The following is a 15,444-nucleotide window of genomic DNA, read 5'->3' on the forward strand; positions in this document are numbered from 1 at the left end:
GCATCGTATGCATGCTGTACGTATTCAAAGTATCAAAGCATCAAGCCTATGATAAATCCAAGAGCCAACCCAAATAAAAGAGCCCAACTCATAGAGCAGGCCACCCTTCTCAGCATGGCGGCAATTCCGCCTCTCTGCGGATATATAAAGATGCAGCTCATAATTACCTGTATAGAAATAGACGCTACTGACAGAATGTGGAGAATCCCCCAGGGGCATCCTGGGGCAGCGCGAGTTGGTCTGGCTGGCGCAGAGAACAGATCCAGCATCTTGCCTCTAGACATCATCTTGTCGTACAATCCTCGAGGAATCTGGTCTCTTTCATCTTTACTATAGCGGCCGGTTTTCTCCTTCTTGTCGGTGTAGAGTCGATGGGTATATAGCGACGCTGGGGTTTCCCACGGGTTGCCGTCACATAAGTCTTGACTCGGAAATCGTTGCGGACCTGGTTCCAAGGGAGGGAGAGGGAAATGATCCTCGATGTGTTGCTTTACTTGTGACCACGCTATTTTTCTCAGCGTCTCGATGCCTAACTTCATTTGGAGCTCTGAATCTGCTTCAAGAAGCCGGTCTAATCCGACCAATAGGTGAAGACTGTGGGCAAAATCCACGCTTGGCTGTGTTCGCCTCTCTTTTCCCTGTCCATTTTTCTCATGTGGTAAATCTTTTAGGCTATCACCGGGCACGGCTGAAAGTCTACAGCAGACTAAATGCTCTGCGGATGCCGTCGGGAAGTCGGTGGTGGGCCTTTGGGGAGGCCTGTTAGAATTGCTCCTACCGAGTTCCGGAGCCATGTCTTCCGCAGCACCAAGCCCACAGGTGATGTTAGCCGTATCTGTTTTTAATATGTCCCCGGTCGAGTTAGTTCTATGAAATGAGATATGATTGCTTTCGCCTTTACTTTTCTGAGTGTCTTGGATCTGTGTAGACTGTGGGTAGTCATCTGAATCAAGGGGTGCTTGCCATCTATCCACGCGCTCGTCTAGGTTCGAATTACACACAGGAGCGACGCCGAGATCGGCATCATCCGATTTGAGCTGCACCATTCTCGCTCTTTCTTAGGATGCTGATCAGTTGCAAGGAAGACAGTAATACAGTAAAAAGGGACAATATATTGAATCGCAAGACTCTGGGTCGCTCCTTATTTACTCATCGCACCGCCGTAGACATATGCTTCTATATCATATAATGGGTGGCTTTGCCATGCATATTATTAGTTTCTAGACCTAATAATATCACCCACTACGGAGCGCCATTGCAGCTCTAGTAAGCACGTCACCGTGAAAGCTACATGACTTCGGCATTCTAGAAGGAGTCAGCATTGGTGACTGCTGACCATCTGTAGAAAAAAAACCAGAGTATTCCTCTTCCTCCCATCTCAGTCTGCATTGATCCGCCACGATATTTTCTCTTCGATCCAGCTCTTCTTATCGTGCCCTCCACGCATATGCTTCACTGAAGTAAATTGCTCTACATACAGCATTGCATGCCGCAAAGCCTGACCAGTAAACAATTCGATAATCGACATGAACCCACGCGGAATTCCTGTCCTGGTGCTTCTAAGCAGCTATGTTGCCGCGCAAGACCCTGGGAATGAGTGCGTCAACTGCGTCTCCTGTGCCTCTTCGTCGCTAATCTGACATATAGTGGTCAATCAAGGGTCACCAATGAGGTTCGACTTCAATCAGCTGCCGTGGAAACTATCGTCCCTCTTACCACCAGCCCGCCTGACTCTGTTGGCACCATCAAACGCAATATCATTGATGATCTGATGTCCTCGGCTAGAGCGGCGGGTGACGAGTTCAGCAACGAGCTCGGATCACAGTTATCTAACGGCCAGACTTGGGTCGAGAAGAAGGTTTCGGATGCAGTCACCGCGATTGGTAGCGCGGAGACGTGGGCGGCTACCAAGGGTGGTAGCTTGAGCTCTGCGCTTGAGAGTGCAAAAGCGGGTCTCCCAACCTCTATCTTGGACGAGATCAACGGTGGCAACAATGATGAAGAGAAAGTAAGCAGCGCCGCCAGCGGCAGCTCTGGGGGTTGGATTGGCACCATGATTGTCGGACTTGCTCTAGGTGCTACGGCTATAATGCATGGCATCGCCTGAGCAACGCTTGGCTATAGATATGTAGGGATTAGGGGCTGGATGGGACAGTTGATTATGGATCTACCGACTGACGTAAGGGAATCCCGGTTGCCGAGATTAATCGCTGCTATTGTTGAGACTAGGCTTGGACTCGAGACTAGGGATAAGACCATGCCGAGAACCGACATGCGTTGAGCGGCCGTCATCACAGAGTAATCAATTGAGCGTAATCAATCGAGAGTAATCAATTGAGCGAAATCAATCGAGAGTAATCAATCGAGAGTAATCAGTTGAGCGAAATCAATCGAGAGTAATCAATTGAGCGTAATCAATCGAGAGTAATCAATCGAGAGTAATCAATCGAGAGTAATCAATTGAGCGTAATCAATCGAGAGTAATCAGTTGAGCGAAATCAGTTGAGCGAAATCAATCGAGAGTAATCAATTGAGCGTAATCAATCGAGAGTAATCAATTGAGCGTAATCAATCGAGAGTAATCAGTTGAGCGAAATCAATCGAGAGTAATCAATTGAGCGTAATCAATCGAGAGTAATCAATTGAGCGAAATCAATCGAGGAAAAACAATTGAAAGCAACCATTTGGGTATAGACAGAATACGAAACACTAATCATGGTGACAGTCAAAGGAATCAAGGCCGAGGTAATCAATGGCGCGGTAACGGTCTACACTCTGGTCGCTTACTCGATTATCACATCCTCACATCCACGTCTTCTTATGTAAATAGCGCAATGCGGTTACATGTACGAATAGGCTACGTCTCTGCTAGATACGTTGACAGCTGTGGTCAAACCATACGGTCGCTTATTGAATCAAAATGCTCCTACCAAGCGACCTTTTACGACAACAGCGACGGTCACCGGTTTCCCGGCATACGCCATCGCAGCAACTATTAGCTACACAGGGATCAAACCTTCAGGTAGCCTTACCTCCACCACAGAAAGGCGAGCCACAGAGCAGTCCGGTAGCATCGCGAGACACCACGGCTCTTGCTCGAGTATTGTATATTTACATCATGTATCAGTTCCGTACAAATCTCAAGGAACAAATCGATGCGACCATTCGAGAGATGGCCCACAGTCCTGAGCAGGGACAAAAGATCTACGAAGCACTGGCCGCGGGTCGAAACGTCGACGAACTGACTTCTCTCGTCAAGTAAGCATAGTTTCATGTCGTTATGTGCGGATCGTAGGCTAAGCAGGGTGCCAGGTCTTTTTTCACATGATGTCACTCTGCGTGTCAGACCGAACGGCCGCCGCTTGCGAGTAATCTTTCAGTAGCTAGATCATGTAGGGAAGAAATAGAGGGCATGTGCCATAGTCATCAGGTATCTGCTTCATTTCTGGTAGTCTATACAAAGATGTCGCAACGGCTCGAACCGTGATTGGCCAGTGCACGAGCCCTGTGTGGGGCGCTCAGTTACTGTAAATAGCTCTTTCCTGCCACATCCTTCCAATGAGAAAACAAGGCTCTTTGAACCCTCTTTATGTGTTTCAATTTGGTCTCTCATAGCTGCCAACCACACAAGATCTATTGCTACAGAAGAAACTATCTTGCGAGCGAGTCGATGTGCGGCTCTCAAAACACGACCTGGCCAGCTCCTCTCCATCGCACCCGGACGCAGACAGTTATTGCGGAACCGACAAGAACGGTGATGCCGGAGAAGTAGTTGACTGCTGCCCAGTTGTTTCCATGTTGCCCCAGTTCTAGGAGCGATCCGCCGATAGGTCCACCAACGAGGGCTCTCGTGCCTGATCAGCATTCCAGAGCAGATAGATGGTGTAGCAGTACAAACCCGACGGAAGAGAGAGCCATCATGGCTCCAATGCGAAGCCCACTTATCAAATGTCAGCATAATAGTTCTCCGGCCCATTGGAGCCCAGGCAGCGATGGCAGGGAAACCGGACTCGGAAAAGCAGCAAGGGGAAACACAGAGGCCGGAGGGTAGAGCGCCAGTCCTGTTACATGTAACTCACATACTACCAGTCTCTGGTGTGATCTGGGCAACACAGCCAGCGCCGAGTGGGATAAGACCCCCAGAGCAGAAGCCAAATAGGACGGCAAATGAAATCATGGCACCGAAGCTGCTCATGAAAGTCCAACAAAGTGTCCCGATACCCGTGATCACTGACATGATTACAAACGTATTGAACCTATTGCGCATCGAGTAGTTAGCCGTGACTGAACCATGGTTGGAGGGTTGGTCCTCGTGCCTGCCTAGGTGGTCGGCCTGCGCGCCTGTTATGACGCGGCCTAAGAACGACGAGGCGTAGCATATAGGAATAAGACTGTTGGCTGCATCATCGCTGATGCCGTGATAGATTGCTCGGAGTGGGATGTAGTAGAACGGAACTAACATGCCCATATAAATAAAAAGCAACGACACGCTGAGCAGAACATATTCAGCATCCCTGAACAAGGTCGTCGTCTTGCCCGAGGGTGTCGTTGGCCGTTCGTTGGCCGATCGTGCCCTTTCTGTAGCTCGCTCCCGCACCATAAGACACCCTAGAGCGAAGAGAGGCAGGCATATGACGGCTACAGCCCGGTGGGTCCACTGGAATCCGACATGATTCAGCAATTTCTCGACAATCAGGGGCCAGTATATTCCGCCTATGGAGGAGCCTGATGCGGCAATGCCCAGTGCTAGACTGCGGTTGTGGCTGAACGACCTGGCAATGACCGTCGTTGTGGGGTAGTAGCTGCAGCAAATCAGCGGGTGGCCCTTGTGCCCGGTATGCGGAGTGCGGGTTGGCGAACAGGAGGGCGTTTCCGACGCCAAAGATGACGCCCTGTGTGATCAAGATCTGCCAGTACCGGGAAGCAAAGCTGACACATATAAAGGACGAGAGGCAGATGACGGAGCCAGGGACCATGAGTCGTCGAGGGTCACACGAGTCAAGAATGGGACCAAAAGCTATCCCACCAAGGAAGAGCAGAAAGAGCTAATGGGCTCGGATCAGTAGACTGCGTGGGTACATCAGACATTCTCGCCGGAGGCCGGCATACCTGAACACTACCAATCCAGGATATGATCGAAGTCGATTCTTCACTGAGGATGCCCTGCTGATAGAAGGTTTGAAAGGTACCGAAAGAGTTCATGAGGCCTATGATTTGGCTCCGAATGTTAGTACGTGATCCGCTGATGATTCAAAGGTGTGAGGGCAAGCATCACCAAAAGCAGCACTGTTGCTCAGAAAAGACCCCAAAACGATGAGCCAAGGTGAAGCCTCCCTTGGTGCTGGCATCGACGCAGCACCCGGGCCTGGTGACTCAGTCCTGTCTATGGACTGACCGGCCTGGTCGGCTGTTTCACATTGATGAGCGCAGCCGCCACCTGCAGTCGGCCTCTGCTCGTCCTGATTCTCGCGCCTCCGCGGCTTGGAATTGGAGGCACTGCGCCGCATCGTATGGATTAGTTTTCTCTGCATGGAGCGCGCTGCTAGAAAACGCCGGATGGTGCGAGTATTCCAACGGGTAGCTTGTAGACGTAGCTTTTTATCGTATTTCTTGCCAGATTGTACCAAGTGTGGTGTGAAGCTTATGTCTCTCCCCAAGCTTCTATGATCCGACCATATCTTTGCTCTGGTATTCTGTCAGCGCCTCTGACTGCTTGCTGAACAGGAGGTAAATGGAATGCTTACTGACGAAGGCCGCACTGATCCTCAGAACTCTGTCAGTCAGTTCATATGCTTGACAGCATAAGAAATCCGTGGTCATCGGTCACTATATGAAGCATGTAAGCAGTAAGCAGGACAATGGGACCAGGCATCAGTTACTGTCGCCACCTATAATGTAAGCAATCGATGGTAACTCGGCAAGGAATAGTATTAAAGTGCTCTATGGCTGGAGGGAGGCCCTTCAGGAGGCACACAATACAACAAACACGTTTGCCATGGACAAGTCCACACGAGCTAGGAACACAGGGTTCCCCGAGCCTTTGAGCAAAGGCAACTTGTTCTCCATGCAAGCCGCTCTATTACCGTAGCTAACACACGATAGACCGAAACACTACACTTCCACATCCTGATGCCAATCAGTCACCTGACGCTAGCCTCACGGAGGACGATATCATGCCTAAAAGCCTTAAGCGAAGTCGAGCTTTCTTCTGGGTAGTGAAAGATGCTGGCAAATAATCATATAGACCGAAAATAAGGGTATATATCATTTATGCGAGGACATATAGTGACTAATATGAATGGATAATAATATCTAGATTGCGATGTTTCACGGAAGCAACTCCTGCTTATGTCGATCTATTTATAGCCTGATAGCTAGATATAGGGTAGGGCTACTGCTGGTCAGGCTACCAACGATACCGACTTGCACCTCGCCTGGGTCCATATCCCCCATAACGGTCCCTCAGTCGGCCAAACCCAGGGTAGTTTTTTCTCTTAATCCGAATCCTCACAGGGCTTCCTCTAATTCGCGTTCCATTAAGCTCTAAGGCTCCTCTCACAGAGTTGGGACTCGAGAACTCGAGGAAAGCGTAGCTTCGAGGTGGTCCGTCAGTATCCACGTGTTTGTCTACGGCAGAGTCATAAAGGACGAGTTTTGGTAACTTGCGAGGATTCATACCCTTTTGGCCTGCGAGTTTGTATATCCCGCACGATTGTTATACGTTTGATTCGGCCGCAACCCTGGAGGCAGGTATGGATGTCTTCGACCCCTGTGGATGGGCTGAGATTGCCGATATAGATGCTCCGGGCATCAGCCGAGGCGGCAGGAACGTCTTCTACGACACCTTCAGTGGTCTGAGGCTCTTTGATCATCCCCGGCTCGTCATCGGTCGATGCCGCAACGCTCGGTGATTTCGGTTCGTTTTTGATAGCATCATGTTGCCGTTCTAGATCTGCGAGCTTATCGCGGAGCAACTGGGCTTCTTCTTCAACGGTAGCGAGACGGCTCGAAATCGTATCAGATCCCACTTTGCATTTGTTGTCATCCTAATAAACCTTGTCAGCCGCATGTGCACTTCAAACCTGTTCGTGGGCTGGACCAACTTCTTGATCACCCATCACCGCGTCTTGATCTTCGTCTTCGGGGTTCATACTCATCTGTAGAGGGTTGCAAAGTATGTGCCAAAGCTCTACGGGAGTAGTCTATTGCCTACTATAGTGGTCAATTATATGGCAGAGGTTTATCGATTATATATGTAATATGATGGTATAGTGTGCTCGACCTCCTTAATTGCTGATGATGCTTATTTACCTCGTACCTAGCAGTAGGTATTATCCCCGACGTCAGCATTTTAACGTGACGAAATATAAAAGTATAAGAAGGGTGTGATTATAGACCATATAAGTAACAAGGCAGACCTGGCGTCGCATGACATTTATACTGCTTCACTTGAGCTTACACCCCTAATTGCTTTGAAAAACGCCATCTCATGACTAAACTATAGACCCTTTATCCAGTATTCCATTCCTGCACAAATTTGCAGAAAGATTATACGTGTATATATGTAAACACATGCCCTTGTCTTGAAGAAGGAAAGATGAATTGACCTCGTCTGACATTCTATTTCCTATGTAGGAGAGGTCATTTCCAGACCCGAGGCCCTTCTCGACACGGGCTAAGCATAGATGCCTTCGACCAACACCATCATCCAAGAACGCAGTGGGAGATGTAATGAAATGAACAGCTATGATGGACTTCCGCAAGAAGGATGAAATAAGGAGTTAATGGGGGCGGCTCGGCTTGCAGGGCAGAAGATCGGGGGCGATGTGATCAAAGTTGGCTTCAGCCGTTTCGAGTCCCAGGAGTTTGATGGGTGGGAAATCTCGACGTGCCCGATTCTGCCTTGGTTGGTCTCGAAACCATGCTATATTAGCCAGCATAGCCAATGCCGAAAAGACGGTTAAAACCAGCCAGATTTGCCATAAGGCGTCGATATAGGCGGATGCGACTACGTCCCGAACTTTTCGTGCCTCTAAGCTTGATGACATTCTGGTGATGCGGTAGATCCTGGATGAATCTCTCGTCCATTGACGGGCAAATGCTGCATACTGCTTCGTCTCCTCGATCGCGTGCCGAAATGCATTTTGAAAGACGCTACCGCTTGCCGCGACGCCGACGGCCTGACCTATGCTTCGAAGAAAGCAGAACATTGCACCGGCGAGTGGCACATCAGTGTCCGATGCGGCGGCTTGGGCTGCAGATGCTGCGGCGCTGAATGCCATGCCCAGGCCGATTCCACCGACCAAGCTTGACGCAAGCCACGCGTAGACGGAGGTGCCTCTCTGGAGACTCAAGAGCATCCCGATGCCGCCTGTAGCCGCAGCCCAGCCAAGCCAAGCGTGGAAGGCATACCTATCCCGCTTGGATATCAGAAAGCCGACAGCGAGAGATGCCGCCCCAATTGTCATCGTCCATGGCAAGAGAGCGATGCCAGACCTGCTCGGGGAATAGTCATGGGCGATCTGGAAGTATATTGGAAGGTAGTACATGAGAGAATACACCAGGGTGCCGTGGATGAAGGCAGAGAAGTACGCTGCCATGGCTGTGGTGTCACAGAATAGCGATAATCGCAGGAATGGGTTTTTTGAGTATGCCACCGTGTAAAACACAAAGAACACAAGGCATACGATGCCAACGCCGAGGGGCCAGAATTACAGCTGAGGCCCAGTCAAAAGAGACGCCACCTAGTCGAATTATGTCATTAGCGGGACAGTGTCGTGATGGTCGATGGAAGCGAGTGAAATATTACCCAGTGTAAGCGGCACTAAACAGCCTACGATTGAACATACCAGAGCAAAAGCACCCAGCCAGTCAAGTGCTAAGAGATCCCGACGGACCCCGGGAAGCAAACCCCCGTGAGGGCGGAGGAGAAAAGGAATCAGAATGAAGGCCAACACAGAGAAAGGAAGGTTAAGCCAGAAAATCCACCGCCAGTCAGCGTATTGCGCTAGAGCTCCTCCTACTGAAGGCGCTATCGTACTTCCGATGGCCCACTGGCTTGAGATCAAGCCAAGCCACCTGCCACGGTCAGGGGGGCTCGACATCTCTGCCGTGATCACATAGGTCAGAGCAAGAATACCGCCACCACCCAGGCCTTGGATAGCTCTAGCTGCTAACAGAAGCGCCGTGCTCTTGGCCATAGATGCAAGGCTAGTACCAACGGTAAAGAAGCCGAGCGCACAAGCCATCAGAGGCGCATTCCCCAAGACGCGGGCTAAGGCCGTCCAGAGGGGCTGGAAGGTCGCCGACGCGAGAAGGTACGAGGTTCCAACCCAAAAGCCTTCCGCAGTTGAGGACCCCAGGTCTGATGAAATGATCTACAGGAAAGCGGAATTAGCGAGCTCATATCAGGGGCGAAAGACGGGCACGAACGGAGAGGGCGCCAACTAAGATAGTACCATCCACGGCACAAATGAAATTGACCAGGCAAAGAAAGCCTAAGGTGCCAGGCGATCGCTGGCGCAATGAAGATCTACGTATAGAATAAGTGCTAGTAGGAGAAAGACGAAGGTCCTTTAATTCTGGGAGGTCAAGGAGGAGGCCGTTTCGAATCGGGGTGTCCCCTAGCATATTGAGCAAGACTGCAGATGCCGAGGGACGAGGAGCCAGCAATTGACTGCGGGCTTATAGACCCCTCGCATTGATGTGGAAACTGTCAGAGATATATAGAAAGCCAGGGGATACATGTTTAATTAGTTTGGAATTGAATTAGGCTACATATATACGTATTATAAAGCTTGCTAGATCTATATTATGAAAAAAATCAAGATTCTAAAATTAGACTTGCCAAGTTATAATAAGATTTAACTATAAATAGTGTTCTGCTATTATTAGGATTTTTAAAATCTAAAATAAGTGCTCTAATAGCTATTTAGAATATATATAATATTGTACTAGGTTAAGATATTGGTATAACTTTGGTCTATTTACTAGATACTGCACTATTTAGTATATGTACTGTAGAGAGATTATCTCAAGTTTTATTAGAAACCTTGGATATTACCCTAGACACTTAAAGATGGTTTCTATCGCCCAGAGGATAAGGATGTATCTCCTCTCAGGACTGCAAATCTATCGTTATTGCCGAGTTGGGGTAAAACGGAGCCGAGTCTCTTGCAGACAAGAGGCATCGATGGTCCAAACGGAACCTAGCTGCGGGATGAAGCAGCATAAGATACAAAAACGCTACATTGAATGCCTTGAGCGGAAGTTGAGAAGACAGGAGCGGAGAATTGAGGGCCTAATGGAGGAAATCATCCTGCTGAGACAAATTTGCAAGAAGAAGAGGGTGTATAAACAACATTAACGTACCAAAAAGTGCCCCCGCATTGCAGATTGCGCTCAAATGACTGTTCCCAGCTGATAAACAAAGCACGGGTCGACTCAGATCGTGTGTACACAGTAAAGAGCAGCTTTATTTTTCTATTCGAGATGGCACTATCTTCATCTAACTCCTGATGTGTATGTATCATGATGGCTGCAGGCGGTTGCAATGCGATGTTAGGGCCACCATGATAAAATGGGGACATAAAATCATAGCTATTTGGTCCGCCTGACTCAACATATTCAACCTCAAGTTCTAAAGGCTCTCTGGAGTCTTCCTAACAGCAACGGGATATACTTTCTCCTATGTTCTCATCAGCATTCAAAGCTCGCTCTTAGGGCTCTTAAATAAATACCCACTATCTCTTCAAACGGGGTTGGAAATGCAGTATCAACGGATGAATTGTATTCGTAATGCCGACCATTTCGTCTTAGGAGTATGTAAACGTCGGCCCCATAACGCTCCCTAATTCCATCGCAGCGCCTCATTATCCGCCAAACTGCTCTTATGAAATTATCATTCACTCTGTTTCTTTTTCTTGGGGTGCTTTGAAGGCTAGTCATTATATATTGGGCGGCAGCTGTACTCAGATAATCTCATACTTAGCAAGCGCTTAGGTTGAGCGAAAAGTGAGTGTGTAGTATATAGTGCTAGCTCTGACTCTAAATATGCTGATCCTAGTGAACTATTTAACGCAATTAGCGCGTAAGCAAGGTTCTATGCTGCCCCTAGAAGTACATTATCTCGCTGACTTGGACTTCTTCGGCATCCCAGTTACGTATTTAGCTACGTTGCCGGCAACTAAGCATGTGGTATGCTTACGCTGCTGAAAGATAAAAGCCATTACGGCGCTCGTGCCTCGGGCAATAAGTCGAGGTCTCTTGGGTCTCCACGCATATTAGTTGTAGGGAATGACAATGTCAGGGAGATAATCTTTTCTTTCAGCAATCCCGCCTCAGCCGCGTGAGTTCAAATCAAGTTCTTGAGGTGCCGTTGATTCCCCTCACTTGCTCATCCAGACGTAGGCCGCCGCTGATGTTCTCCAGGAGCCTCGCCTTGTCAAAATGGAGCATGACATCCCAGTTCTGCGTTTTCAGCAGGCTGCGCAGGGTGAACGGTGAGGCGCTGACGGGGCGACTTACCCCGTCAGGTGCGCAGAGAAATACGTGGAAAGGGCTATCCATCTTGTCAAGCGTGAGGCTGAAATGCATTTGGTACTCCTGCTCGACCGTCTCGAAGCAGTGTTTTCTCATGATTGGCATCATCTGTCGGCCAACCTGGAACTTATACCCTTCACGAGCCAGCGTGTTGATCAGGCGGTTCAAGGATTCCTTCTCATCAACGTTACAGAGGATATGACCCTCTGCCCAGAACCCACCACGGTCTCGGAACGGCTCCCGTAGAAGCTCGACGTAGAACAGATTAGCAATGCAGGACTGTGCGACTGATTTGATCTTCCCACTGCACTGCCGGCTTGTCGAATCCATGAGCTTTGTCATGGACCCGACGTCATCAAGGGCCGGTACTGGGTCAGAGAGCTGAGTGTCAATGCGGCAGTAAGGTCGGTTTCGGTTTCGGCAAGTATCGCTGAGAAGGCAGTGAAACTTATGGCCGTCCATTACCACACTGTTAGAGTAGGAAGTGAAGATGGCTTTCACACAACTCCATGCCTTCTGGCCCATCCACGATTTGCAGCTTCGACCGTCCTTTGGAACTGAAGATGGCACGGGCAGAACCTCTCTTTCATCACCATTGTAGCCAGTCCCAAGGGTCAACACAAGGTCAGCCTCTGGGAGTTCGGGCCAGAGATGCCTTGCCTCCCGCTCAACCACATCTACTGGATTGTTTCTCCACATCCCACCATCGAGATATGCCGATGCACCCCTCTGATGGGGTGGGAAATACCTTGAACCTGTTAATGTAACCTCACGAGACATGGGATACGGCACCGCTGGGGGTCACTAAGAACATACCACGGAGCGCTGCTCGTACAGCGTGCACTGCCCAATACATATCAGCATGATGTTCTGCCGACGTCAGATGCTTTATCCTTACGCTTCCCATAGCCTCATCCTCTTCTGCGAAGATTCTGGGTGAATATCCTCGTATGGAGAATGGCGCTTGCGGCTATTGTCATGGGCAAAGTTTGCGATGATACGTGCCTGCGGTTCGCTGTAGTGTGCTGACTTCTCCGACACTGTAACGGCGACTTTGGCCCCACGCATATTCCCCGGTAGCAGATGGCTGTGTAGCGTAGTGTCTGACCCGAAAAGATTCTTCAGAGGCGCATCTAGATTCTTGCCGGGATAGACTGACCCTGCTAGAATCGCAAAGAGCACGTTAGCAAAGCTTGAAAGGGCGCCTGGCCAGCGGGTGAATCGCGGGCGAAAGGCGTGCCGTGAAAGCTCCTGAAAGGACCTCAGGCACTCCTCGATGGGCATTCCGAGGAGCGAGATGGCCAAAGCGATGAGTCCACCTGTGACTGTCAGCTTCAGAGACGGAAAGATGGAGCCACTTTGGCCAGGAGAGCACGAACCGGAACTGGTACCCACGGTAAGATCAAACAGTGTTTGGACGGAGAAATCTCCGAGGTACCTGCTGAGCTCGTCCTGGAGGCCTTTGAGGTTTGTGAGAGGAATCACGCCACGCACACCACCGCCATCGATACTCAGCAGGCTGACGCCTTTGGTCTTGGGCTTCAATATGAAGACTAAGTCCGCCTTCTTTTGGCATAAGAAGCAAACATCAATGCGAAACCTACGCCGGCCCATTCTTCGCCCGAATCTCCGGATGTCTGTCTCGCAGAACGAGTGTCCGCATGGCAGGCTGAACAATGCCGGCCTACAGCTGCAGAGGCACATGAGGCAGAGGCCATCGATACTCAAGGTCTCCCAAATTCGAGAAAAAGATTGTGCTAGTTTTGCATGCGCCAATGGGATACTAGCGTGAGAACCGGGCGAATATCGTTCCTCGATGACGTGTCTCAGCGTGATCACGAGGCTGCGGTCAAGCCCTAACCGTTCGCTGATCTTCTCCCAATCTTTTTCATACATTTCTCGGAAAACGTGACTGGCATGGAAGCCTGCAGTGTTTGCGGTTAGGGTACAGTTATAACTGGTTCGCTCAGACGGGTGGCACTTACCGTGCATTCCCATGGGGAATGCATCGAGGACGATTGCAGAAGCAACCATGGGAAGGCCGAATTGCCTGCATTGATCCTCGTCTCGTAAGTGTCTCAGGAATTCCTCAACCCCCCTGGCGATATTCGCTCCTCTGGGGACATTTGATAATAAAGCATCGATATGGTTGAAATCAGACTGCTGGGTAAATGAGCTATACGCTCTATCGCACAAAATGTTGAAATGATTCTTATCAAAGAGTAGGCCTTTCTTCTCCCGCAGTTCTTGTATCGAAGTGCACTCTGACTGAAGGGACGTTTGAAAGAGTATAGGGTGTGCGGTATTATAGAACGCCACCCTGTCGAAACCTGACTGAATTCTAACCCCGGTCTTTTGTTTCAACCTTTCCTCTAGGATCTCCGCCATTTTTTGTTCTGTCCATTGCGGAGAGCTTACGACAATAAGGAGCACAGGACGGAGCGTTGTGTGGTTTGCTTTTGGCCGGAAGCGCAACCAACAAGCTATGAATTGAGCCAGCCCATCCCATCCATCACCGAAGTCACTAAGGAAAACACAGACGATGTCGGCGAGGGGCGTGAAGACCCGCGAGTAGAGTGCTGTGACTGCGTCGGTAGCATCCGCGCTTTTCCAGGGTAGTGTGTCATCTTCCAGCTTTTTCGGGAGGTTCGCTAGGCAGGGTACTGGGCCGTCCGCAAAGAGTATGGGGCATTCACGGCGGACACCCTTTTGTGGCCTCAGGTGAATGACAGCGTCATTCCAGGGGGCCCTTGGGCTTGGGGTGGCTAGCTTCGAAATGGTTCGTGCTTTCGCCTTGCCGCCAACAAAGAGTACCAGTGAAGGCCTTCCACTGGCAAAGGCAAGCCGATCCTCGAGACAGGAAGTTTTGCTAACCGATACCACATTTTCTTGGTCGCCGAACTGAATCCAGGCGGTATGCTGGGCGCTCCTCATTCTTATTACGCTATCTGATTTACCCTTGGTCTCTCTAGGCCGATCTTGTTTATGTTGCTAATCTAAATTGCGCCGTCGTGTCTTATTATCGCTTGGCTCACCTTACTTATGCGTTTTGCAAAAGCATTATGCTGGTGTTTTATGTGGATAAGGGGAATGCCTAGGGGCTAGGTATGATAGAAGGGATAAAAATAAGACAGAGTTCCTAGTACTAAACTAAGTTTATTAATAGGCCCTAGTATACATATTATCCCTAATAACCTAGTAGCATTTACTTATTTTAGATGCTCTCCAAGGATATATATAGATTCTTTACTAAAAATAACATTTATTATATATCTAACTCTCTCTAAAAGATATTAAGAGTATGTGTTTATTTGTATTCTAAAAATAGGACCTTGCCCCTTAGGTCTATGTGTATATATATATAAGAGTGTGGGAATCATCAAGGTTCCGGCCAAATGTACACACTATTGAAATATAGGACCCGGCAGCCTTCTAAGGTCCAACCCTTTTATTTTATCATATACGGCCTATAGACACCATGGTGCTGTCTCTGATTACCAGAAAAAGAAGGTCAACGCTCCCTCCAACGCCCTCAATATCTCCGCCAAGGGTTAGGCAGCCCCCGGCTGATCAACGCTTTGGCAACGTTTCAAATACCGAGAGTGATGTTCAGTCCCACCCTAAATCGCCCAAGCTTCAGAGCTCTGACGCGCGTTGTGAGACACCGTCACCCCTCTACTTAACGAAGTCGGTCTCCAGGAGACCTAACAACGAGAAACGGACAATCACGCCCCCCTTGCATAGAATTTCCACCGAGGGTGACTCCCCTATCTTATCTGTTGCTTGTCAGTGTTCTATTCACAGTTCGAGGCAAAACCTTGGCCCTAATGGTGTCGAAGACGGCCATACTCAAGAGCAATGGCCTGAACGCAGCCAAGCCGAAGATCGCCAGTCCCAAGACCT

General features: G+C 49.4%; 5 protein-coding genes across 5 annotated transcripts; 2 read left to right on the forward strand and 3 right to left on the reverse strand.

Moving 5' to 3' along the window:
* Positions 1 to 1,526: 1,526 nt before the first annotated feature.
* Positions 1,527 to 2,107, forward strand: MRS44_003823 (uncharacterized protein; the record flags this gene model as incomplete). Its single annotated transcript, XM_065623386.1, has 2 exons — positions 1,527 to 1,597; positions 1,648 to 2,107. 2 exons carry the CDS (start codon positions 1,527 to 1,529, stop codon positions 2,105 to 2,107), a joined length of 531 nt encoding a protein of 176 aa, XP_065479458.1.
* Positions 2,108 to 2,920: 813 nt separating this feature from the next.
* Positions 2,921 to 3,262, forward strand: MRS44_003824 (uncharacterized protein; the record flags this gene model as incomplete). Its single annotated transcript, XM_065623387.1, has 1 exon — positions 2,921 to 3,262. The coding sequence occupies one exon, from the start codon at positions 2,921 to 2,923 to the stop codon at positions 3,260 to 3,262; it is 342 nt and encodes a 113-aa protein (XP_065479459.1).
* A 419-nt stretch (positions 3,263 to 3,681) lies between these two features.
* MRS44_003825 (uncharacterized protein) lies at positions 3,682 to 5,507 on the reverse strand (the record flags this gene model as incomplete). Its single annotated transcript, XM_065623388.1, has 5 exons — positions 3,682 to 3,854; positions 4,084 to 4,802; positions 4,861 to 5,045; positions 5,110 to 5,207; positions 5,396 to 5,507. 5 exons carry the CDS (start codon positions 5,505 to 5,507, stop codon positions 3,682 to 3,684), a joined length of 1,287 nt encoding a protein of 428 aa, XP_065479460.1.
* Positions 5,508 to 7,781: 2,274 nt separating this feature from the next.
* MRS44_003826 (uncharacterized protein) lies at positions 7,782 to 9,630 on the reverse strand (the record flags this gene model as incomplete). The annotated part of the gene is made up of 3 exons (XM_065623389.1): positions 7,782 to 8,602; positions 8,912 to 9,377; positions 9,433 to 9,630. The coding sequence occupies 3 exons, from the start codon at positions 9,628 to 9,630 to the stop codon at positions 7,782 to 7,784; spliced, it is 1,485 nt and encodes a 494-aa protein (XP_065479461.1).
* A 1,728-nt stretch (positions 9,631 to 11,358) lies between these two features.
* Positions 11,359 to 14,475, reverse strand: MRS44_003827 (uncharacterized protein; the record flags this gene model as incomplete). Its single annotated transcript, XM_065623390.1, has 5 exons — positions 11,359 to 12,289; positions 12,358 to 12,384; positions 12,440 to 13,466; positions 13,527 to 13,809; positions 13,960 to 14,475. The coding sequence occupies 5 exons, from the start codon at positions 14,473 to 14,475 to the stop codon at positions 11,359 to 11,361; spliced, it is 2,784 nt and encodes a 927-aa protein (XP_065479462.1).
* Positions 14,476 to 15,444: the final 969 nt, after the last annotated feature.

The sequence above is a fragment of the Fusarium solani genome (assembly GCF_023522795.1).
Source record: "Fusarium solani strain SB1 chromosome Unknown bctg00000001, whole genome shotgun sequence".
NCBI classification, from domain to species: Eukaryota; Fungi; Ascomycota; class Sordariomycetes; order Hypocreales; family Nectriaceae; genus Fusarium; species Fusarium solani.